This window comes from Callorhinus ursinus, unplaced genomic scaffold (assembly GCF_003265705.2).
Source record: "Callorhinus ursinus isolate GAN/ISIS: 27379988/994484 unplaced genomic scaffold, GSC_fseal_2.0 scaffold25, whole genome shotgun sequence".
NCBI lineage: Eukaryota > Metazoa > Chordata > Mammalia > Carnivora > Otariidae > Callorhinus > Callorhinus ursinus.
In genome coordinates, this window is record NW_027397087.1 from 23,647,818 (window position 1) to 23,675,002 (window position 27,185).

Sequence of the window (27,185 nt, forward strand, 5' to 3'; positions counted from 1 at the left end):
CCTGGAAGAGCCACAATGGACCAGACCAGGTTCGTGGCAATGCAGCAGGGGCAGGAAAGGCAATTTGGTGCTTTGTCAGAAAAAGGATTTGTTATACAGGACAAAAACAAAACAAACAAACAAACAAAAACACACATGAAAGGCCTTCCCATGTGTTCTTTGCTCTTCATTTAAGGCTGTTGCTCCCTGAAAAGAATTTCTGAAGTTAGGTAAAATTTTTATTAATTACTGAATTGTTATATTAGGATAGTTCTTTCTCAGAAATATTTCTTTTTATTAATTAGTTAATCACACCTATTAATAAGGGTGGATTCTTTCTCAGAGATATGCTACCTTTTTTAAAAAAAACAAACACCTCCGTAAACTGGTTGAAAATGCCTGCTTTTTGGAATATATTTTCATTTCTTAAACCTCAAACAGATTGACTCTATGCTTTTTCCCTCCTCTCCTTTCTTATTTTTCATTGTTGGGCTTACTGGTTGACTATGATGGAAACAGGAATGCTGCAAATATGCATAATTGGATATTTCTTGTCTTCCTGAAATATCTAGAAATAATAGCCCAAATCAATCTGTTCAGATTTCCAACAGAAAGTAAAAGGACCAAGATATTTAAGCAGTTCCTTTAATCTCAGTGTAACAGCAATTTCCCCAAACTTTGTCAAATTCAGATTATGAAAGCCAATATGGCCGCTACCTACCCACACCCCCAGCGCACACCTGCCCCTCCAGCCACACGAAACCACTTGCCTTTCCTGGAACATGCTTCTCTGTCTTTGTACAAGCTGTTCCATCTGCCTAAAAGGCCTTTCTTCCCCTTGCTCACTGATAAACTCATTTTTCCAGACCTACTTCTGCTACTTCCTCTGTGAAGCTAGCTTTCCAGACCCACGCTCCCTACAGGTCTGATCCTCTGATCCAAAAAAACCTCTCACCCCGTTCTTGTTAAATAGTTGTCTTCTAGACTGAATTTGTGAGTAGAGAGACCCTCTGTCTGTCTGTCTATCTGACATACATATGGAAGATTTGTTGGGCAACTGCACCAGAACATGACACCTGCTCTTAAGGTCTCTGGAAATCAGACCATGAGGGCTTTAGGGAAACAAGTGAGAGACTGGAATACAGGATGCCTATGTCCAAGGTAGTTGTATTTTGCTACAATTAACAGAATAATCTTGGGCCTCCCTGTCCTTATCTTTGGCTTCAATTTCCTCTTTTTAATGAGGGGGATGACTTCATCTACTATTGGCCACACAGTTCCTGAGGGGCTTAAAAACTTTTCTACGTCTGGGCTCTCCCTCCAGAGATTCTGATTGTTTTACTCTGGATTATTTTTAAAAGTTTTTTTAAAGATTTATTTATTTGAGAGAGAGAGAGAGGGAGAGAGCATAAGCAGGAAGGGGCAGAGGGAGAGGGAGAGAAAATCTCTAACAAACTCCTCGCTGAGTGTGGCGCCTGATGCCTGATGCGGGGCTCGATCTCATGACACCGAGATCATGAGCTGAGCCAAAACCAAGAGTCAGATGCTTAACTGACTATGCCGCCCAGATGCCTCCTCCCCAGAAATTCTAATGTGCTGCTAGGGTTAAGAACCAGGAGATTCACGAATCTTTAAGGGCACCTCTCCCACAGTGGTCTCTCACATTGCATCACTGCTTCTCCTTTCTAGTTGTGCAACGTTACTGTTTGCTGAGCACATATTCTGTGCTGTTTGTCCTCACAAACATATTTAATCTTCATGTTGTTTCAGTGAGGCAAAATTACCCCCGTTTTATAGTTGGGAAAAAAAAAAAAAGAGACTCAGAGCGGTCCAGAAATGACTTGCTGACAGGCTCCTGTGGAGCCAGCCCTGGTTCTTCCTGCCCCATTACAGTTTCTCTCTGCGGTTCCTGCTTCTCTGCTCCAGATGCCCTGCTGGGGATAAGGTCCCCTCTGCTAGGATAAAAATCCCATCAACCAAACACACTCTCCACAGCTAACATACAGTCCAGATCGGCTGTCTGGTACACTTAGCATCCTTTTGTTAACTGCATAGGACCCTCCCTATTTCAAAATAAATAAAAAAGGCAAGATTTTGATTTTTTGGTTTGCTTTGATAGGAAGACTCCTGGAGTACTCAAGTCAACGGTATGACACTTCCCACTCACCAGGTGAACTAAATAAAGAGCTGGGCATCTTGGGACCTATTATCATCCCGAGCTCCAAGGAGAGGGACCCACTGCAGAATAAATAAATAATCTCGGCTAGCATGCAGAGGCCATAGCAGACTTTTTCTTATTCTCCAGTACTCGAGTTTTGATTTAAGTGTTAAGAAAAGGAAAAAGAAGAATTTAAAACCTGTATATCCAATGGCTTTGACCCATCAAACTGGTATTTTTGATTCACGTGCCGGATGGTTTACACGTGGACTCATACACCCTTAGGAAGGGGCCCATTAGCTTTTTATAAAAAATAGCTAAAATTCTAGCAGGCTGCTTCTCCCTACCTAACAAAGAGGTGGCGTGGCTATGAGAGAGAGAGAGAGAGAGAGAGAGAGAGAGAGAGAGAGATGCTCCAATCCCTGCCTCCAGCAGCAGCAAGGGTGTCTGCACCGTATGACATAACACTCCTCCCGCTTAGGAAGTGAGAGGACGACCCCGGCTGCGTGAATCCGACTCAGTGCTAATACAGCTGTTAGCTACAAATATTTGTTTGGCATGAATCAGTCTGGACTCTCCTGTAGTTTGCTTTGATGGTCTCTCGACTATCTTGTTGACTAATGATGAAATCATGGTTTGTTCATCTAACTGAATAAAGAAAACACCACACCAAGCAAAGTGCAAACTGCTTTCCTGCACTTGGCTGAAGTTGTTTATTGACTCTGTGTTTATAAGAGCCCTTTAAAACACACTTGGTAAATATTTACATGCATTACTTATGTATTTCGCTGTATAAGGAAAAATTAATCCCATCTTTAATCTGCGTAACTCCCTTTTGCTAAAGTAAAATGGAAAGCAGCCACCTCAAATAAGCTTCTCATTACTGCTGCAGACATTCCGTGATGTCCCAGTGAGTCCCCTCTCCCTAGGGTAATCAGACCAGGAGCCATGTTCAAATCCATATTTAAGTGACATGTTCCCTCTGGAAGAATCTATACAATTTCCCAAGAAGCCTACAAAGTTAAATGAGAATAGATGGATAAAGAAGTAAAAAACCTGATGAGAGCAAGCTTAAAGTGGGTCTGGGAATTGTGGGCTCATCTGATTTGCCTGTGAAAATTCTCTACCCACCCCTATTAACATGGGTAATTATAAGTTGGCTTCCATATTCTAGACAGATGCTTCTCCCTCAGGTCTTCCATTGTCTGTTAATGATACCGTTCCAGAGAAGAAACTAGGAGATATTCCCAAGGCCACAGAAGTGGTTCCCCTCTAAGTGAATGCAAGCCTCTCTAGAGACAGAAATATCAAATAGAGACTGTGTCACAAAAAGTCAGTGAAATTTGCTCTATGCACATGCAATAGGCTAGCTCACTGTTGTGAGTATTCCTAAGAGCAAAACTCTTCACAGGGTCACCTTCCGCCTCATTCTTTTTCTCAAATTTTCCCTTCTCTCTCTCTCAGGTCCCTCCATTGAAGATCTGCATCTCTGAAGATTACATATTTAGTTTTTAATGTTCTCCCGTTAAGATAAAGAATTTCCTATGTTATATTATATAAAGCTACAGTAATAAAAAAAAATAGTGTGGTATTGGTGAAGGGACAGACACATGGATCAGTGGAACAGAACAGAATCTAGAAAAAGACCCATACAAATATGGACATCTAAAACACAAAGGGAAAGGCAGAAAGCCAATTCAGTAGGAAAAAAAAAACATCTTTTCAATAAGTGGTGCTGGAACTCTTATTATCAACATTTTTTTTAAAAAGAACTTAGTTCCTCACCTTACAACATGCACAAAAATTAACCAAAAACAGATCACAGACCTAAATGTTAAAACCTGAAACTATAAAATTTCTAGAAGGAAACATAAGAGAAAATCTTTGTGATAATAAGCTAGGCGAGAATTCCTTAGGCATGACACCAAAAGCTTGATCCAGAAAATTAAAAAATTAAAGAATCAATAAATTGGATGTCATGAAAATTAAGAACTTCGGCTCTGCAAAAGACACTGTTAAGAGAACGAAAAGATAATCCACAGACTAGGAGAAAATATTTGCAGGGCACAATGTACTTGTATCTAGAATACACAAAGAATTTTTAAAATTCAACAATAAAACAACAGAACAGTAAAAAATGGACAAAGATTAAAACACACTTCATCAAAGAAGACATACAGATGACGAACACACACATGAAAAGATGCTCAACATCACTTATCAGCAGGGAAATCCATATCAAATCCACAGTGAGGTATCACCTCACACCTGTCAAAATGGCTAGAATCAAAAATACCAGAAATAACAAGTGTTGCCAAGGACACGGAGAAAAGGGAACCCTTAGGCAATCTTGGTGGGGATATAAATTGGCGCAACCATTATGAAAAGTAGTATGGAGGTTCCTAAAAAAGTTAAAGACAGAACTACTGTATGATCCAACAATCCCACTTCTGGGTACTTATCTAGATGAAGAAAACAAAAACACTAATTTGAAAAGATATATCTGCACCCTCATATCCACTGCAGCATTATTTACTATAGCCAAGATATGGAAAAAACCTGTGTCCATCAATGAATTACTGGATAAAGAAACTGTGGCTATATGTACGCAATGGAATATTATTCAGCCATAAAAAATACTAAACTCTTGTGCTCTGTGACAACATGGATGAAACTCAAGGGCATTATGTTAAGTGAAATAAATCAGAGAGAGACAAATACTGTATGAGTTCTCTTACATGCGGAATCTAAAATAAATATATTTTATATGTGTGTGTGTGTGTGTGTGTGTATATATATATATATGCATGCCTATCTAGAGAGAGAAAAATCAGCTATATGTATCTAAAACAAGTTCATAGATACAGGGACAAAACTGGTGGTTGCCAGAGGCAGGGGGTGGGGAGTAGGAGAAAAGGGTGAATTGTTTTTGTTTTAGTTTAAATAAATTGAATTCTTAAAATGGGGGCTAACATAAAAACAGTAAGTATGGGAAACAGCCTGTCTTTCAGGTTCTCCATCTGCAAAGCAGGTGCTTTATTCTCTTCTAAGACCACAGCTGTCAATATGTGTGCACTCAGTGTTTTAGCTCCTCTGCTTCAGAAACTAACATTACAGGGAGGAGGGCCAGAATCCAAAAGTAAAAAACGTGCAATGGAAACACCACATAAAAGCAACTACCTATCTGTAACGCACACACATGCACAGGTGATAGGATCCTAAGAATAAGGGGAAAGGACCCAAGTGATGCACCAAGATCACCTAAAAAATATTTTAATAAAAATTTTTTTTAAAAACTGAAGGAACCCACTTTCAATTATGGCACATGGTATGTTTGTTGATCTATCTCATGATAAAGTTTGGACTGATTATTACCTAATTTCAAACACTGTTAAGGGTAATTAATATGTACAACGTCTGATTTTAACTCACAGTCCAGAAGAATCACTTGTAAGCCAGTAATGGGGTAACTGTGTTAACAGGATCTTCTGCAGATGTTGTCTAGTTTAACACTCACAACCACTTTGTAAAGTAGGTGTCACTCTCCCCACATGTCATAGAAAACAGACTCAGGAAGCTAATGAATAATCAGGTGGAATTTGGCATTAGATTATATATTTATGAAATAAATTTGTAGCAAAATGTTTTCAAATGGGCTTCTATAATTTAAAAAAAATTTTAAATAAATGTGGTGCATAGTCAAAAGTTCCCAAGCTATATATATACTATATACACACATACACTTTAAAAAACACTATGTTGAGATAATACTATAGATTTATTAGAATGGCTAAAATTAAAAAGACCAACCATACTAAATGCTGGATGTAGGAGAGTTGGAAATTTTATACATTGTTGGGAGGAATGTAAGATGGTACAACCACTTTGGAAAATAGTTTGGCAGTTTCTTAACCTACCATATGATCCAGCCATTCCATTTCTAGGTATTTGTCCAATAGTAAAGGAAAAATACACACACACAAACACACAAAACACAGATGCACAAAGACTTGCACATGAATGTTCATAGGAAATTTTACTGATAGTAGTTCCAAACTAGAAACAACCTAAATGTCCTCCAATAGCTGAATGGATGAACAAATTGTGATATATCCATAAAATGGAATATGGCTCAGCAACAAGAAGGAATGAATTACTGAGATACACAACAAGGATGGATTTCACCAAAATTACTGTGTGAGTAAGTACAGCCAGACAGAAGGGTATATACAGTGTGTTTCAATTTATATGAAATTCCAAAAGGGCAATGCAAACAATCTGCAATGGCAAAGAGCATATCAGTGCCTGGGAATGGGAAGGGAATGGAAAGAAGGAGGAGAGAGATCACAAAGCCCAGCAGGAAACTTCCAAGGGTGATGGACGTATTTGCTATCTGAATGTGGTGAGGGTTTCACAGGTAGATACGTATGTCAAGACATATCAAAGTGTACATTTATGTGCAATTTATTGTATATCAATTATAGCCCAGTAAAACTGTCAACAAAGATACATGAAACAATGAAATTGTTACTTTATTAGAGCAATTATGCCATACATCTGCTTGTTGTCCTTTCTGGACTGTTGTTGGGGAAATTATATTGAATCTACTTGACCATTTAAAATACGATTTGATGGTTTTAATTAAAGTCAAACGCATTAGGAATAAATCAACTAAATTTTAAGATAATTTGAGCTTGAGAGGGAGAGAGAAGAAGTGAGGAGAAAAAAAGAAACTTACAAGAAAGCCAAAGGTGGTGAAAATAACAGATCAGAGGACGAAAGAAGGAATTATGGTTAGAACTAGAAAGAGGCAACCTTCGAGATAACCAGTCTCAGTAAGAGCGAAGCACCACACTCACTAGAGAAGCAGACCAGTTCCATTTACCCGCATGGACAGGAGAACAGAACCACAGCACCAAGGGCTCACGGGGCAGGTAACAGAGAGGAGGGCGCTCCGGCAGCAGAAGCGGCAAGGGCAAGGGACAAGGTCAGGAACGGAAAGGCATAGCACTTGTGGGGTATGCAAGTGGTCTGGGAAGGCTGGACAAAGGGGAAGGTGCGGGGCCAGGTCATGAACCGACCTGTCCGTGACCTGGAGGAGTCTGGCCCTCCAGGTAGACGTGTCCACTCTGCAGTTAGAAAGGAGAAGTCTAAAGCTCAAAAAAGAGGTCAATAATTACAGTGAACTATTTCAAGGAAATACTCTAAATGACAATACTGTGTGGACTCCCTCACTGGATTGTTTCATATTGATAAATTAAAAATTAAACCAGCCAATTAAGTTACTCCAGGTGAAAAATCTTTTGTACTGATGGTCTTATAGGATGGAAGAGTTGCAGTGGGAAATGGTTAATTTCCAAGTTCAGAAACCAATAGTTAGGACTGAAATGAACCTTGTACCTTCCCTTAGGAATAGTGATTTTATGCAGAAAAGGGCAACAAAAATTGCTTGTAAGAAGAAAATCTGACCGGCTAAGCCTGGAGTGTAAAATTTTCTCTGAATTCATCAGCTGATTCTCTGGGCTCCCTTGAACAACGTCTGCAGGGGGATACAGGATGATGCCATGATCTTGGAGCTGTGCTCAGCCTGGAGAAGCCTCTGGGGAATGGGCCTGAGGCCCAGAAGGACTAGCAAAGAGTGGGAGGAGGAAGCTCATGAAGAACCTGGGTGATCTTTGGCTCTGTGTGCCAGAGGAACCCCAAGGTCATCTGTCAAACAAGAAGTGACTTAAGAGCATCTTTACCAAGGCCCAGCACGCCGTGGGGAGTCCTAATGGTTACTGGATGACAGGGGACTGAGTTCTAAGATTATCAAAGTCCTCTCTCTTGGGTAGTTGGCAAGGCCATCCGGGCCCTTTGGGGCTCCAGGGCTGCTCCAGGATCTGGGGAGCAGGAAGGAGAGAGGTGTCATTAGCTAAACACAGACGGAGAAGTGGCAGAGGACGTGCTGTGGTTCTTGCTCCTGAGGTGTAGCTTATGGAAATAAGAAGAGCCTGAGAACGTTACAAGGGCACTGTGTGAGTGACAGCTTCTTCAGAGAAATATAATCACTGCAGAACCCGTGCCTGTGGTAAGGAGTACCCCCGTGTTCCGTCTAAGCACCCCTGCTGGTGCTTAGAAGAGAGAGGATCCCTGGAATGAACTTACGGACAGAGAGGACACCGTGAGTGGCAGGTGTCAGTTCACAAAAATGTTCCCTCTGGCACAGGTTAACAAACTCAGACTTGTAGTTTTTTTAAACGGACCCAGGAACATGTTCTGGAGTATGAGCCAACCAGTCAAATTATGTATAAGCTAGTGATTCCTAAAAGCTAGTGAACCTAAGAATCACTAGAAGAGCTTATTAAAATGAGAATTCCTGGGCCTCGTTTCCAGTTGTTCTGACTTAGAGGCTCTTGGGTGGTGCCCAGGAATCTGCATTTAAACAAGCCCCTCCACCCTCGGCCAGCACTCCCCATCCCCAATCCCTGTAAGTGAGGGGGTCTTTGAAGAACTACTGGAAAACATGGTAACCCATTACACTTTGCTGCAAAGAAATTCTCCCTGCTCTGGGATTCGGTTCTGGCAAACACAGGTTGTGGGAGTGGTCCCCACACTAGGCCATAGTGGAATCATACGCAAGTTCCTTAAATAGGTACCAAGTGTCCTCTTCTAGCACAATCTCTAAGTCAAGGTCACTATTCCACTTAAAAAAAAAAAAAAAAGGACTTAAAATCAGCTTATCCAAGAAAGTACCTGGGCGATCTTTCAAAAAAGTAAAAAAGAACAGCAAAAACAAAAACACCCCCACATTCATTAGAAGACAAAAATATTTGTAAACTATGTATAAAAGCCCTAAAACAAACAAACGGAAAGTAAAACTGCCAGAGGACAGCAGGAATTAGGAGTTATTCATAGCCCCTCTTGAGAGATGAAGAAACGAGAGGTCAGAAGGAGTAAATAATTTGCCAAAGGTCACACAGCAGATTTGGGATTTGATCCCAGGTTGGTTGAATCCAGTCCCCTTCTATTCTACCCCATTTCCCCAAGCATAAATTATTCTATAAATTTCATTTAAAAATAAATAGAAAACAATGACAGCTAATATTTACTGGTACGTTACTAAAAAACAGACTCTGTCCTAAACATGTTACATATATTAGCTTATTATATCTTCAGATCCATGAGTTAGATACTTTCAGCCCTTATTTAGAGGTAGGCATCTGAGGACTGGAAGGATAAAATAATCACCCGTACTGTGAACAAACCCACACCACCATTATAGAGGTTGAAATTATGTCTAGTTTTCCGATATGGATCTGACATATCTTATTTAATCTTGATTGCTTCTAGTGTGACTTGAAGACACTGCTTGGAATTTCTTACCGAAAAAGTGATTTCCTCTGTTTTTTTTTTTTTTTTACCCCCCTCTGGTTTTTCTAAAGAGGCAAAGTGCGGTGGTGTGACGCAGTGTTCTTTCAAGCTTTCATTTAGCAAAAGAAGAGGGGTACTTTATTTCCCTTTAAGAGGCTCTCAATAAAGGATTGAAAGAAATTAACTCAAGCTGAACGACATTAAAGCTCTAAAATTCCTAAACTAACATAAGATTCTATGAGGAGGTCTTTGTTATCATGAGACTGATTGGATTGATTACTAATGGTTTGGCTCAGTGATTAACTTTGGCTATGTTAAGTCACTGGATAGCTTTGCAGATGGAGATTTAACCTGGCCTGAATATAGGGGAGAGTAACATAATCTAAGGAGTAGAAAGATGATTTATGAGAAATAGCTATAGGGTAAAACCTAATATTTTACCTAACTCTGGCACATCTTTGCATCTAGTGGAAATTCTTCCACTAGAACGCTGGGATTCCGTGTTTAGCAGTCACCAAACATCTGCTGTCCAGTGTTGGTTTGCTCTACGAAGTGTTCGGGGCACAAGGAAATCAAACACACACCAACTTCTTGATATGTCCCATCTGGCATGATTTAGGTTCTTAGGCTGGGTTTTTGTCTCCCCCCCACCCCGCCATCTCTAAAAGGTTTTTCACTTCCAGAAGGGACTGTTAAGGATACACACTGATTTAGCATAAAATCTACAGTTTTGGAGCGTCAATGCCTGTTAAAAGTAGAGCTGTCTGAAACGACAGAAGAATGGAAACTATCTTTGCTTTTGAGAGGCAAACGGGGAAACCTAATCTCCCATTTTACATCCCAGCAAAACACGTATTAAGCTTTTTGAAAGTGCTGGTCCTTCATATCAGGCTTGGGGAAGATTCTGAGAACTGAGTGGATTTCAGTATTTGTTGATGGTCTGCCAGTATCGAGCAGCACATTCCTCACAAGAGTCCTCATAGCTGGGGTTACTGTCCTCCAAAGGTCTTTGTGTCCCTTGGTCCCCATATCACCACCATTTCATTTTCCCCCAAGAGAAGAGCAAGATAGGCCTACATTTCTCCCAGTTGTGAATATGAACTGTGGACTCAAGATGTAGGACTATCTTTTTCTTAAATGTTGTCTTTGAATGACGTAGCTTTTCATTTAAACTTAAATACTTCGAACTAATGATATTGTGATAGTGTTGTATGGTGGCAGGTGGTAGCTACCCTTGGGCTGAGCATAGCATCATCATCCCCTTCTAGCTCTGAGATTAAGCTTTGTTTCCCCCTCAATTGCAGTCCTTCCTCTTTTATGGGGCTAAGAAATATTTATAATGCAAGTTGACTACCCATCAGATACTACTTGAGGTAGTGAGAAGAATGCCTAAGATAGACTCCAAAGAGAATGCCACCCCAAAATCTGCATATACGGCCAGAAAGTAAATAAATTTATAACCTCCCTGACACCCATCCATCCAGTTTGAGGCAATGAGGACAAGGACAAACTATGAGGATAAGTGATCTGCCTGAGATTTAAGGGAAGAAATCAAAGAATAGTATCAAAAGTAACCAAGGGTGCCTGGGTGGCTCAGTTGGTTAAGCGACTGCCTTCAGCTCAGGTCATGATCCTGGGGTCCCGGGATCGAGTCCCGCATTAGGCTCCCTGCTCAGCAGGGAGTCTGTTTCTCCCTCTGACCTTCCTCCATCTCATGCTCTCTCTCTACCATTCTCTCTCTCAATAAAAAAAAAAAAAAAAATCTTTAAACAAACAAAAAAAAAAGTAACCAAAAGATGCCACAGAGCTCTGCTTCTGGTCAGAATGGAGTAATGGCCCTGAACCTGTCTTCCCACTGTAAACAACTAGAAAAGTATGTGAGAGAGCTTTCTTCAAACTGGCCACCGGGCAGTAAGGGACTGTGATCCCAGAGGTGAGAGAAATGAATTAAGGGAAGACCTTTTTGCCAAAAGACTTCCTTCACTGCAGCATGGGATGGGGAGGCCAAAGTAGAACAGAGTGGTCTCACTAAGTTGATGAAAAAGATCGGAGTTTATAGAGGCATTAGTGGCTAAAAGGTGAGGGGCTTAGTACCAGAGGGAAGAATGAGGTCCAAAAATTGGCACGGGGGTCCCCTGGAGTCTCTGGCTGAATGCTAAGCTGGGAATACATAGGGTGAGACTTCACGAGACCGGATAAAGAACAAAGACCAGGTCATCTGTATGCTGATAATCCCCAGAGCTCATACAGGGCTGGGAGACCTTTGAGTTCGGACTGGCCAGAGTGGAAAGACCTGGTTAAACACTGGGAGCATTCAGTTGAAGCTCTGGAAGAATCTTTGTAATCTTAGTAAATTTTAGTATTTAGTAAAAAATAAACTAGTCCCAACAAAGCTTAAAAGTCAGTGTCAAAAGGGTCAAGCTGTCCTGCAAGTGACTTAACCATTTGTCAAAAACAAACAAACCCAGCACTCTTTAAAGAAAGACAACAAAATCCACATGGTAACAATCCTTTCCAAAATTAACAGACATGAAAACCAACCAAACAACTATATATATATATATATACACACACACACACACACACACATATATATATACATATGTATATATAACCAACCAAACATATATATATATATATAAACCAACCAACCATATATATATATATGCATATATATATAACTAAACTAAATAAATATATATATTTGAAAGAAATGGTCAATGTTTTCCAAATTTGATGAAAACTATAAATTTACAGATCCAGCTATAGACTCACAGATCTAAAAGTTTTCAATGAACCTCAATTAGGAAAAGAAAAACAAAAAAGAAAGAAAACTACACCGAAGCACATAAGAATCAAATTATTGAAAACTAGTGAAAAGAGAATCTCTCAAAAGCATACAGAGAAAAAAACTTTACATTCAGTAAAACAAAAATAATGACTGCTAAGTTCTCATGAGAAACAGTGCAAGTCAGGAAACAACAGAATGGCATCTTTATAAAGCGCTGAAAGTAAAATAAAACAAAAATAAAAACTGTCAAATCAGGGGCGCCTGGGTGGCTCAGTTGTTTAGGCGACTGCCTTCGGCTCAGGTCATGATCCTGGGGTCCCAGGTTCGAGTCCTGCATCGGGCTCCCTGCTCAGCGGGGAGTCTGCTTCTCTCTCTGACCCTCCTGCCTCTCATGCTCTCTCTCACTCTTTCTCAAATAAATAAAATCTTTAAAAAAAAAACTGTCAAATCAGAATTCTGAGTTCAGAAAAAAATTAATTTAAAAAAGAAAACAAAATAAAGCCATTTTCAGACAAAAGCCAAGAGAGTTTGCCACTCATAACCTGCACTCTAAGAAACGTTCAAGAAAGATGGTAACACAGAGGGAAAATGGTATCCGAAAGACACTTGGGTCTACACCAAAAAAAAAAAAGAAGAGGGCCGGAAATGGCAAGTCTGTGAGTAAACACAAAATAACTGTTTTCTCACTTTAAATTTTTTTAAAAGATAGCTGACTTACCAAAAAGAGTAAATAACATACACAGGAGCAAATGAGAGGGCAAGAGCATAAAGGATGGGATGAAAAGTGGAAGAATTCTGTCGTACGGTCATTATATACGAAGTAACAACACTATTTAATGATAGACTGTGATTGAGATGCATATTGTAATTACTAAAGCAACCACTTTAAAAAGAGGTAGAGCTAATAATCCTAAACAGAAGTTAAAATGGAGTACTCACTTCATCCCAAAAGAAGGCAGAAAAAGGAGGAATAAAGGAACAAAAAAACAGATGGGACAAGTAGAAAATAAACATCAGGATGAGAGATTTACACCCAATGATATCAATAATTCTTTAATATTAAACAACAACCAAAAAAAAATAAAAACCACCAACACAGGAGAGTATGTATTGCATTACTCCATTTACATAAAATTCTAGAATAGACAAAAATAGAAAAAGGATCAGTGGTTGCCTGGGGCCAAGGGTATTACACACAAAGAGGCATGAAACATCTTTTTAGGGTATGGAAGTGTTCTGTATCTTTATTTGGGCAATGATTATATGAGTAATTTTGTATACATCTGGTATTAGGTATTTTATTGTATGTGCATTATACTTCAATGAAGTCTTTTAAAAAGTTGAAAAAAAAAAAAGGCAAGACAAGAGATTTGAACCCAAGCAGCCCAGAAACAAGTGCTTATGTTCTTACCGAATCAGTATACCCCTTCTTTTTTTTAAGATTTTATTTATTTATTTGACAGAGAAAGAGAGAGAGAGTGAGAGAGAGACCAAGCAAGGGGAGTGGCAGGCAGAGAGAGGAAGAAGCAGGCTCCCTGCTGAGCAGGAAGCCCCGACTAGGGGCTCTATCCCAGGACCCTGGGATCATTACTTGAGCCGAAGACAGACACTTAAACAACTGAGCCACCCAGGTCCCCTCCCCTTTTTAAAGATTTTATTTATTTGAGAGGTAGAAGGGGGAGAGGCAGAGGGAGAGAGAGAGAAGCAGACTCCCTGCTGAGCAGCAAGCTCACTACATGTGGGGCTCCATCCCAGGACCCTGGGATCATGACCTGAGGCATGACGAAGGCAGATGCTTAAACGGCTGAGCCACCCAGCTGCCCCTCACTACGCCACTTCTTGTCCAGCCTTTAAGATTGGGTCATCCATCAATACAGCTTGCCAATACATGACACTGTGACTTTAAAAACCAACGTGACTGACACATAAACGAAAAGATGTGCATGGTGCTCCTAGATGAGAAGTCAATCTTGTACAGAAAGCGCTCACCCTCAATTTAGTACCGACAGATAATGTAACACCAGTCAAAATTCCAATGAGAGTTTTTGGGAGGAAGGCAAAGTGTTTAGAGAATCAATGTGAAATTTTATCTGAAAGGACGGGCAAGAATAGCTAAAAGGTTTTGAAAAACCAAATAAGAGGGTATCCTGTCTGACATATTGCAACATCTTTTTTTTAAAGATTTATTTATTGTAGAGAGAAAAAGAGAGAGAGTGCATGAGGGGCAGGGGGAAAGAGAAAGGGGAAGCAGACTCCCCACTGAGTGGGAAGCCCAAGGTGGGGCTGGATCCCAGGACCCTGAGATCATGACCTGAGCCGAAACCAAGAGTTGGACACTTAACCAACTGAGCCACCCAAGAGCCCCTACTGCAACATCTTTTAAAACCTAGTAACTGAAGTAATCTGGTACTAGTGAAAGAATAGACAAATAAAATTGTGAGTCCTAAAACAGAAACATGTATATATGGAAATTTATCATATGTTAATGTTGTATTCAAATTAGCTGCAAAAAGATAGATTGTTTAATAAATGGTATTGGAGTAACTGAACACTCACTTATAAAAAAATAAACCTAGTCAACATCACTGATCATCAGGGAAATACAAATCAAAACTATAATGAGATACCACCTCACACCAGTCAGAGCGGGTAAAATCAGCAACACAGGAAACAACAGGTGTTGGCGAGGATGCGGAGAAAGGGGAGCCCTCCTACACTGTCGGTAGGGATGCAAGCTGGTGCAGCCACTCTGGAAAACAGTATGAGGGTTCCTTAAAAGGTTAAAAATAGAACTACACTATAAGCCAGCAACTGCACTACTGGGTATTTACCCACAGAATAAAAAAATACTGATTTGAAGGGATACATGCACCCCGATGTTTATAGCAGCATTATCCCCAAACTATCGAAATAGCCCAAGTGTTTAATTGAACTATGATACACTGATGCAAGAGTATGCTATTCACCTATGAAAATGAATGAAGGGGATCTGTAAGTACTGACATATAAGGTGCTATATCTCATTTTATATATGATCTCATTTTTATTAAAAAAATATTATACAGTAGAAAGCCCTTAACTGGCTCAATCTGGACCACTGACTGATTAACTGATTTATTCTGAGAGAGAGAGAGAGAGCATGCATGCAAGTGGGGGGAGGGGCAGAGGGAGAGAGAAAATCTTAAGCAGGCTCCATGCCTAGCGTGGAGCCAGACGCGGAGCTTGATCTCATGACCCTGAGATGGTGACCTGAGCCGAAATCAAGAGTTGAATGCTTAACCGAATCACCCAGGCGCCCCATGACTGGCTAATTTAAAAAAAGGTTAAAGCAGGGAAAGATCCTTAAATATTTCATTTTAATTTAAAAAATATGTACATTCATTCTCTACTCTTTGGATATAGAACCAAGGACTTTTCTTTAATTATGGGTTTCCCTTTCCTTTCTGATGAAACCATCCCCCTAAAATACTGTTTAAGATTTCTGCTTTCAGTTTCTTTAAAGTGGAGTGAAGACTTAAAAATATTTGCAAAGCGAGCCAGGTGCACATTCTATCTAGCTTTATATTTTCCCCCACGTTCTTGTAATTGTCTTGCCCACTCCTCGTTGATTGCAGTTTTTAAGGCATCTAGCCCTTAGCAAATCTTTTCAAAGCACTACACTTAGTTTAAATAGGAACTATAATTTCCTTTCACGCCCACATTTTGGTTTACATATTTCATTAAAACTGCAAATTACTATAACAAGTACAACTAGAATAAGAGGTTTGGAAACAAGATTAACTATAAACATAAAGCTCAAGAATCTCTAACTATAAATTAACACTCAGGTTTATTAACCAGTCTCTTATGAAACATTTTTACCTGAGTCCATTTAACCAAGTATCATGAACTGCATCCGCTGATACAGTCAAGTCAAGTCCTTCCGCACGGGCCGTCCTGTGTCGGAGTCACTAGCCACGTGCGGCTGTAGCGACTCACAAAGGGGCTGGTCTGCACTGACACGTGCCGCAAATGCAATCTACAGGCCAGATTTCAGAAACTTTGTATTGAAAAGAGAATGCAAAACACTGTGACAATGACTTCTTATATTGATCCTGAGTTGAAATGATAATATTTTGGAAATACTGGATTAAATAAAATGTTAAAATTAATTTCACTTGTTTCAAAACTTTTTTTAATGTGGCTAACAGCAAATTTTAAATTACAAGTGTTGCTCATTGTATTTCTGTGAGGCAGCACTGTTCTTGATCTGCAAACATCCTTCCTTCAACAGGGAGGTCAGCGGTGAAGTTCTACTTGAAACAATAATCAGACTTTCTTTTTTTATCATCTCTGTTACCTGAATCCAAGACATTTAGAGTAACATTTCAGAATAAATTTTCTAAGCAGACTTATGACTCTTTATCAAGGGTCAATAAACTACGGCCCATGAGCCAAATTTGGCCTGCTATTTTAGTATGGCCTGCAAACTAAAAACCGTTTTTGTGGTTTTAAATGACTGGGAGGGGGAGAATCAAAAGAAAGTTAGTAATTTGGGATGTGTAAAATTATATGAAATTCAGATTTCAGTCTCTATAAACAAAGCTCGATGGGCCTGTGGCCATGCTTAGCTTGTACGTTACCTATGGCTGCCGCTTCCTGCTTCACAAGGGCAGAGTGGAGTGTTGCAGCAGAAACGACAGTACCTGCAAGGTCTCCAATATTTACTCTCTAGCCTTTTCCCGGGAACGTGTGCTGACCCCCGCTCTTTCTCATCCCTTATGGCTCATGGGCATAGTAAGATGCCAACTGCATCTACAGGATCTGGTGAAACAGTGAGGAGAGAGAGCTGAGTTTCCATTTTAATCTCTACTAGAGATCAGTTTGGATTTCCAGCTTCTTAACCTGCTTCTGCCATTAATGTCCTTGACTCGGAAAAGTGTTTAGAACCCCAGCTTCTGGGATAGATTTCGTTTGTTTCCTTTTGCCTCTGGGAAGTGTTCCTTCTATTTCAAAACATAAGAGGGTGTTTTTTTTGTTTTCTGGGACAGGTTTTCCACAGATGACATCCCGAAAAACACTCCAAGATCCGTGCCATCGAAAGGTCAATGCACAACTTGACTTTGACATTCGCGAGTGTTCTAGCTATGACAATATGCCGCCCTATGAGGGCTTGGGTACTCACTGCTCTTGCGGTGTCCCACCGCTATAGGTAACACATTCTGTTTTCTTTCAAACCCTCTCTTCATTTGCAGGACTGTTCCTCAACCCACGGCTTCTCAGGTACCTACCTCAGTTGACCCTGTGAACGCAATCTTGTCTATGCCAATGTGAGAAGCTATTGCTGCCCCAGCCGTTGGCCCGTATCCTGGCAAAATATTGATGACTCCCGGTGGAAAGCCAGCCTGACAAAACAGAATTTGAGGAAATGTGGCTTGTGAAAGCTGATGAAGCACATTAAATCGGATATGCTCCAGTAGGCCCCAGGTATAAGGGCAGTGCGAGCCACTCCTAAAGCTGGTTTCCCTTACCTCCTTGATGAGGGCTCCCATGTAGAGCGCGCTGAGCGGGGTTTGTTCTGCTGGCTTGATAACTACTGTATTACCACAGCAAAGAGCCGGAGCAATTTTCCAAGCAAACATCAGCAGGGGGAAGTTCCACTGAAAGGGAAAAACTCAAGGTGGATAAATGAAAAAATATTGCTCTATGACTCTGTTTTCAAGCTGTGACTGCTGGGATTTCTCAGACAAGGCCTCTACATAAATCTTGTCTCACCACAGAGTACAGATGTTTGGGTATTTTAATTACTTCATTAAGAAGAGAAGAGGACTGGCCTTGAAAATCTCCCCTTTTGTCTCCATTCGGCAAAATACTATATCCCAATGCCCCACCAAAGGAAATCTCAGGGTGAAAAGGGAGTTTTTGTTTTTTCTTTGTTTTGTTTTGGTTTTTCATTTTTGTCATTTTGTCTGTTTTTAAAATTAGACTTGGGGGGGGTGCCTGGGTGGCTCAGTCGGTTAAGCGTCCACCTTCGGCTCAGGTCGTGATCCCAGGGTCCTGGGATCAAGCCCTACATTGGGCTCCCTGCTCAGCAGGAAGCCTGCTTCTCCCTCTCCCACTCCCCCTGCTGTGTTCCCTCTCTTGCTGTGTCTCTGTCAAATAAATAAATAAAATCTTTAAAAAAAATAAAATTAGACTTTGGGTCCAGTAAGTTCCTGTGTACAAAAACTTTTTCTTGCATGTGTGATTTTACACCAGCAGCTTCAGACGGGTTTGAGAGAGCTCTTCGGTGTGGAAGGGCTGGAAAAGAAAACTCCGGCTGTTAAGTCAACATGTACTTGAAGGGAGTGCCTTTTCTTCATATACACGTATTGTCACAAAGCACCCGATGACGAAAAAGAAACCGCATCGACTGATGAGTATGCAAAAATTTTCATTTGTCTCCTTTCCGTTGCAAAATAAACGAATGGGAGGCTGAGAAATATAGGGGAGTATCTGAATTTGGGGCCCAAGATGGTTTATTTAAACTGATTCTTAAAAAGGATATTAAGCTTGTACTGTCACAGGCACAGGGATGAACCTTGGTGCCATCAGGTGTCATCGATAATTTCATTAAGAAAGAAAACAGAAATCCTGGTCCTCTGGCTTCAGCCCTTGACCATAATGTGTTTCAGCCTGAAGCATCTCAGCGGCCACCCTTGAAAGATTCTCACTGGCACTGGCAAGCTTGCAAAAATATACAAGTGTCTTGCCTTCACCAAACACCCAATTTCTTTTCCCCTTGGTTGTTTATAAACTTGGGAGTCCACAGCGATGTTTTAATTCCATCTACAGTATATAAATCTTGGAGTGCGGTAATTGAGCCGGAGCTGGCTGACAAGTGGTTCTTGTGCTGTCAGTGAAAACTGGAGCTCCGAGCTTGCCTCTGGGGAAGGGCGAGAAGAGCAGGTTTGGGTTCCCGCAATGGAGGTGACAGACCTCACCCCAGCCCGATCCATGGGGGATTTCCCTAGATGGGTTAGGAGCGGCAGAACTTAACCCAACTTCTCATTTTCTGTTTCATTCTCTAGTAAATTTCACAGAAACCCACAGCTTGCAGATCACTTAAAAAAAAATACTAATACCTCTCAAAAATCTCTGCCCCCCACAAAACCAAAGATGACTTCCTCCTATATTTTGGAAAGAGAACACTTCTTGTCTCTACCGCAAGAGTTGAATTTGAGCCTCTCCTGAAATCCCTGCCAGAATGATTAGCTAGTACTGTTGGAAGATTCGATGATGTTTTATACAGTGCCAAGGCTGTGTATGAGAGACGGGGAAAAAAAGACAATGTTTAATGTTCCAATCCAAACACTAAGCACTACATCTATTTCCCTTTACAAGACATACAACAGCCCGGCATGGTTTCAATTATGACTGTGACGTTAATTGTACTGCTGTGTCTTCCGTAGAGTCTTCTATCTAGATTCTTGTGAAAAGAAACAGCGGGAAAGAATGGGATTAAAAGACCATATAAAATAATATGCCTGGAAAGATGGTGAGTCATAGTTCTAAAAAATAAACAAGCAAATATAACAAAAGCATTAATTTTCCATAAGCAGAACGGACATCTATAACCAAGGGCAGGTTATTAATACACTGGGCTTTGCTTTGCTTTGCTTATTTTAATATGAGAATTCCATGGCTTGAGAACTCAACTCCTGGTAACGGAGCCGAAACCCTATTAACCTGTTCAAATAAGCATTTGCGGGGAGGCTGTTAAAGATATGTCAACAACATGAGCTCAGTTTTTTGCCCCCTGTAATGGAAAGCATACCTCGTTGAGGTCCATGTTTTATGTATCTTTAAGAGAACTGATTCAAATGAAAATAAATAGGAGGCGTGAGGAGATTCACTCACCGGGATGATCTGTCCACACACTCCAATGGGTTCGTGTCTGGTAAAAGTAAAATAATCTCCATCTGAAAGAAATGCCCATGGTCACTACCAGAGAATTTGGATGAGAAGAAAAAAATGTAGAGGGAGAATCTGGGTGGCGATGGAAAAACCAGAAATAAAGTTGAGAAAACATCCTATTCAGCTGTGTAGGAAAGCTGGTAGAAGAGCTTATCACTAGGCACAGGGTGTCTCCAGATACGGCTCCTGGACACCCAGAGTACTGATGAGGGGCCTTGAAGGTGAAATGAAGGACAAGTTTATGACAGGAGAAGCAGTCTTCCGGGGAGGTGGGGGCAGGGGACTGGTGATGGGAGGAGAGGGGCTGGGAACTGGAAAATTGTAAATACTAAATTTTATGTTAAAGTGCTAAAATGATACTTCAATATACCTCAATATTTTAAATAACTTTATGAAGTATTCAAAAAAAAACTAAGTAAAATGCTACTGGGTAAATTTTAAATGGTAGGCAACTAGGAAAGGTGAATAGTACAGCAAGATCTTTTTTTATAACTGAATCCAGGCATCAAAACACACTTTCCGGGCACAAGGGGAACAGAGACATGTCTGGGCCTCTTTCAAGAAGGCAAAAGTCCACGTCAAAAAAGATTCCATCAAAACCCCAAAGACTCTGCCCTCAAATTAGCCAGGGAAATAAGGACGATTTAATAATCTTATTCTCCCTATAGGAGCAATAGGCATAATAATAATAGGAATAATTACCCAGGAAATCCAAACCAAATTTTTCTTTAGGAAAATACCATTATGTTTATCTGATTTTATTTTTTAATTTTTTTATAGATGCATTATTTATTGAAACAGTCTATTATTAATGAAAATTTAGATTGTTTCCAGTGTTTTGCTAATGCAAACAATGTTGCAATGAATTATTTCATCTTTATGTACCTGTACACATATATTTTTGATCACTTCCTTGAGGTGGAGTTGCTGAATGAAAGCATATGTTCATATTAAATAGTAATAAACTGGGCGCCTGGGTGGCTCAGTTGGTTAAGCGACTGCCTTCGGCTCAGGTCATGATCCTGGAGTCCCGGGATCGAGTCCCGCATCTGGCTCCCTGCTCAGCAGGGGGTCTGCTTCTCCCTCTGACCCTCTTCCCTCTCGTGCTCTCTCTCATTCTCTCTCTCAAATAAATAAATAAAATCTTAAAAAAATAGTAATAAGCCTTTTTGACCTGACCTCCCTAGATACTGTATCAACTTGTACAGCCATCAATGATGTGTGATAGATTCTGTGTCAATGCATTATTATTATTTTTTTAGTTTAAATTTTGTTAGTTAACATATAGTGCGATATTGGTTTCTGGAGTGGAATTCAGTGATTCATCACTTATGTGCAACACCCAGTGCTCATAACAAGTGCCCCCATCTCCCATCTAGCCCCTCCCCCACCCTCCTCCCTCCATCAACCCTGAGTTTGTTCTGTCATTAAGAGTCACTTATGGCTTATTTCCCTGTCTCCTTTTTTTCTTTTCCCCCTTCCCATATGTTCATGTTTTGTTTCTTAAATTCCACATAAGAGTGAGATCATATGGTATTTGTCTTTCTCTGACTGGCTTATTGCACTTAGCATAATACTCTCTAGCTCCACCCATGTCATTGCAAATGGCAAGATTTCATTCTCTTTGATGGCTGAATAATATTCCTATATATGATATGATAATATGTATATCATGTTTTATCTGAATTATTTTAAATGGCTAATTGAGATAACCAAATAATGGCTTGTTCTTAGCATATGGCACTACAATGCCAGTACTGGACAAAGTCTTTGTTCTTCCCTCAACTGCCAACGCTTTGGCACTCATATTTGTTTTCTATCACAAAAGCTGTCCCCAGGGAAAGTGAAGACCCTCAGCTAATTCTCCTGAAGAGCGTTACTCTTAAGGATGAAGAAGTAGGGACAGGAGGAGTGTCGTGGGTTAGGGGAAGAGAAAGGATATGATTGTTTATCATTGTCTCTCAACTAAACCCCTCCTCTTTATACACAGAACTGTTTTAATTAAGTTCAAAATTAGGCATTTTAAAATAATTAAAGGTCTCTCTCCCTCCTGGACCTCTTGCCAGAATTCACAGCTATCTGTTGCTGGTGCATCTTTTCAAAGAACTTTTTTTTTCACATACAAGTATGTGTAGCACCCTTTTATTTCTCCCCCCAGCTTTTTAAAAAATATTAATGTGATCATACTATTCACAGTCTTCTATATTTTTTCCCACTTTTTTTTCAGATACAGCTTACACATTTTTTGAACTGCTGAATGCTACTCCACTGGTTCAATACTTGTAACTACTATAAACTGTCCCGAGGGACACAGACATTGCTTTCAGCTTAAGCTATTATGAATAATGCTTTAAGCATGATCATTTCACATTATCTTTGCATATCTGTGGAATTTCATGGTCAAAGTGTATGGGCATTTCACATTTTGATAAATACTGCCAAATCATCCTTCAGAAAAGTTATACAATTTAGAATTCCAACAACAACATGGTATTTTTTCCCAACCTTCAACACTGGGGCTTTTCAAACATTTTAATTTCAGTCAACTGGACAGGTGGGAAATGACAACTTATTATGATTTGTGTTTCATTATAGATACATGGTGTGAATATCTTCTCGTGTTTACTGGCCATTTTCAATTATTTTCTTCAAATTTATATCTTTTGCCCTCTTGTTGTTGGGTTATTCAACTTTTTAGTCATTTGAAGAACTCTTACATACATACATTAAGGAAATTAGGTCTTTGTCATGTGTACTTGCAAAGTCTTTTCCTGATCTGCGCTGCCCATCTCCAAATTTGTTTTATGACAACGCTTTAAATGGAAGAAATTGGGAAACAGGCAGCATTCAACAACTGTAGGAAGGGAATTATTTTAGCATATATCCCCATTAAAACAAAAGTAGTCCAGTGGAAACTGTCCATAGGATGACAATAAGAAGTCTGAGTAATACTTTAAAAATCAAGTCAACTATCTTAGCTTTGTATGCAGACAACTCAAGAATTTTCATAGATACCATTCTTTAAAGATTTTTTTTTTTTTTTGACACAGAGAGAGACAGTAAGAGGGAACACAAGCAGAGGGAGTGGGAAAGGGAGAAGCAGGCTTCTTGCTGAGCATAAAGCCCGATGCGGGCCTCCATCCCAGGAAGGCAGACGCTTAAGGACTGCTTAACCAGGCACCCCTCATAGATACTGTTCTTTACAAAAGTACAAGTTACTGTCCTTTTTCAGCTTACAATCTCTGAAAACGTTGTTTTGTTTTAAATATCAATACCTTTTATTGCTTTACTTTGTGTGTGTGTGTGTGTGTGTGTGTGTGTGTGTGTGTGTGTGTGTGGAAGATATAAATGGGATGTCAGGCTCTTCTTCCCGGAAGGTTTTTCATAAGGAGTAATAACTCTGATCAAAAGGTTAGATAGTTTCATATGCACGGAAATCCTTCCCAACTCAACTGTAACTTGGCTAAGGTGACGGCTCCAGGTGGATCATCACAGATGACAGAATCAGAGTATCATGTCAAGAAGGGGTGCAAACGGGCTGAGAAAAAGATGGGAATCTGGACTGAAGACCACCATGGGCGTTTACTGTGGCAGCACATGCAGGGAAGCTGGAGCAGTTCAGATGAAGCATGTCCCCCTCTATATTCTAATGGCTCAAGAATTTAGTTGTATTACTTGTATAATTTTCAAAGTTCCTGAAGAAATGAAAGAGAAACAAAATGTAGGCAGAATCTTACAAGGCTGACCTCACAATGACTCCATAATTCTGTCCCAAGAGAAACTGAGTTATGGGGAATTAAAACTTCCTTGGATGAACTGTCCACAGATTTGACACTTAGCTGAAGGCTGGTATAAAGAATGGACTGAAGAATCTTCTATCTCTACAGCTCCTCTAAGCAGGAAATGAAGAAATAAAGGGTATTTTGGTGCTTGAACTCTTCCCCGAAAGAATGCTGTGTGAAAGAGATAAAGGGGCCCTGACCTTGAGCTCAGTCTGTATTCTCATCTGATTGGTTAGTGGGAGATGATCCCGGGCACCCCGAGTCTGACTGGGGTGCCAGGCAAACATAAGAGCTATGCCTTCTACGTGTACCCTTGGCTAGGGCTAATGTGGGCACCACAGAGGTCCTTCAAGCTACTCTGACCCTGCTCGGAATCCCACCCAGCTGCTCCGCTAACATTACCCAAAGGCCACCTTCATCATTTTCACCGCGTCCAAGTACATTACTTACTCTGTTACTTAATAATTTGTTAAATCATTTTTTAAAAATATGTAAAGAGCTACTTGTTAGTCTCACCTTAAAAAACTCTATGGAACAACGGGTTTCATGAGCTAGCAATATTTTCTTCAAACCTAATAATTAAAATGAGGAATGTTCACTACTTTACTGTTTAGAATAATCTAACATGCTCCAGTGCCATGTGGTATGTACTGTGATTCTCAAACAGAAACGTGTATATGAAGCACCTGGAGAGCTTGCATTTTAAAATGCAGGTTTTGAATCAGTGAGTCTGGGGCAGGACCCGAGAGTCTGCATTTCTCCACGTTCCCAGGCAATCATGGTACTTCTGATCTATGGACCACGCTCTGAGTAGTGAGGTGCAGAGGAACCGGAAGAGCAAAGAGGGTCCCTGGGTATCATGAGGACCTACAGCTGCTTTACAGCTGCTGACTTCCTGTCTATTTTACTGTTTGCCTCTCTGATGACTCTACTGATCTGCCCAAAGGAGTTCAAGTGTAGGAGAATCTGATCAATCTTTTTAATATTTTACAAATACTAAAATAAGGCCAAAAACGTGTCTTTCTATAGAGCTTAACAAACTATTTTCACATTATCTCATTTCAAGCTCAAAACAACTCTATAAAAAAGTAGGGCAACAGTTATCAGTATTTTGTAAGTAGAGAAAAAAATGGCACAGAGAGGTTAAGTCTAAAGTGACTTAACCTGGTTAAACTGTGCTTCTGGATTTGAACCTGAGTCATCAGACTTCAAGTTCATTGCCCTTTGAAATATTATTAAAGACTATTCTGTGACTAGGTTGGATTTAGCTGGATATCACAAAGCACAGAATCAGAGTATGATGTCTAGGAGTGCAAAGGGGGAAAAATGATAACCCTTTTGTGAAGAGTGAAGATGATTCTTTGAGGATTTTTTATGTGGACACAGAGAACTCACATAAACTCCAGTATCTAAGAAATAAAGGGAACACTGCAGAGCAATACCTCCTCCCATCAGATGGGACACCCAGGACTGAGTGCCTCTCACCTCTTCATGGAAGCAGAGTCAACTCCAAGGGGTAACAGTGTTACTTCTCTCTCTCTCATATACCTAAGATGCTACATAATGAGTACTTTTCTCTGCCTAAGAGAAACTTACAGTCCATTTTCCCACCTTTTATGTTAATAATGTTCTCTATATATGGCAAGTTCCCTTCATTTCTCTAGCTTTGTGCTATAGAGTGCTTCAGCTGGATATAGAAAAAAACTGGGGGGCTCCTGGGTGTCTCAGTTGGTTAAGGGTTGGACTCCTGATTTCAGGTCAGGTCATGATCTCAAGGTTGTGAGATTGAGCCCTGTGTTGGGCTCCACGCTGGGCATGAAGCCTGCTTAAAATCCTCCCTCTCCCTCTCCCTCTGCACCACCTCCCTCTAAAAGAAAAAAAGAAAGAAAAAGAAAAGGGAAAAGAAAAAATCTCCACCCAAACTCAGATACTCTGTTTTAAGGCTATGATGATCTTAGGTCTTCTTACCAAATATGAGATATTGAGAGTTCAGACTCAGCAAGGAAGGACTGTATTTGATGAGAATACCAGAAAAAATATTCTGGATTCCAAATTCTGAGCCAACAAGTTAGATCATAACTATGGTGGAGAAAATTAAAAGAGATGAGATACCAAACCAGAAATACAAAATCACACGTGTAGGAAATTTATCTCTCAGCCTCTTTTCTCTTTCACTCAAAAAAGTAAAAAATATAGGGTAATAGATACTGCTCTTGAAAGGAGTTTAAGATCTACCCAGAGACAACTTCTCTGTGTTTTTATATTTGAATTTTTACAACTCAGGAAGAATATAAAAATCTTACAATTAAATACATTATATCATGAATCTGGTTAACCTATGGATCAAACTTTATTGACTGTGTGTAGATGGAGGCATTTCTAGAATTATACTGAGAAAAGCCTTTGACCCCTAGAAATGAGTAACAGAGTAAGCTTCTTCTGCATTTGGGAAATGTTAAGCCACTGTTCTATGTTCTTTGATGGGAACTTGTCAAACTACACAGGAGAAACAGCAACTATGTAGTTAATTAGCACAATTTCATTATTTGAATTATTCCTTCAGAGTTACCTTTACTTAAGGCAAATTTTATTGTTGCTTGAAATATTTTTTTTTACAGAATTTTTATTCTCATAGGAATATTGGCCATTGGCACAGTCTCTACATGAACTTGAGTATGTTTAAACAATACGTCAATAAAATCAGAAAAATCTAAAATGTGCCAGAAATCGAGGAGAAATTTATCTAACATGGACCTCCAGAAATAGCTTCCAATTACAATACTAAGAGTATTTCAAGAACTACAGCAAATTTTATATACCCATTAAAAGTGAGTTTATTTAATAGCATAAAAATCTGTAACACAATTCAGTGAAGGGAATCTCTAGTCTGTGTTTCGAGGAGTTAGTAATCCTTGTGATGACCCCAGTATTCAACAATTAGACCAGCTACACTGAGTTATTCCATTATGTCCCCTAGCAAATACCTACGTATTCTGACACTGGACAGACCTCACTGAACATTTACAGCTATAACAATAAACCCTATAAAGGCCTATACAAACACTGAGACTTGACGTTAGCATATGATGGTGCTTACACTGTTCTTCCCCGGAGTCTGCTAGTAGCTTCTCAGAGGTGAGATCACATGTTCCTGAGTCAGGAAGCTCTCTCTTAGCTCCACCATTAC

General features: G+C 40.0%; 1 protein-coding gene across 3 annotated transcripts in view; it reads right to left on the reverse strand.

Moving 5' to 3' along the window:
• ALDH1A2 (aldehyde dehydrogenase 1 family member A2) overlaps positions 1-27,185 on the reverse strand; it is a 93,747-nt gene that overhangs the window by 19,181 nt on the left and 47,381 nt on the right. For 2 of the 3 annotated variants that reach the window (XM_025884168.2, XM_073877078.1), the window contains exons 5-7: positions 20,160-20,221; positions 17,792-17,920; positions 17,552-17,665 (exon numbers count right to left, since the gene is read on the reverse strand). In XM_025884168.2, the coding sequence (XP_025739953.1) occupies positions 17,552-17,665; positions 17,792-17,920; positions 20,160-20,221 (305 nt within the window). The remainder of the gene's footprint in view (positions 1-17,551; positions 17,666-17,791; positions 17,921-20,159; positions 20,222-27,185) is intronic. The other variant, XM_073877079.1, reaches the window with a different exon arrangement.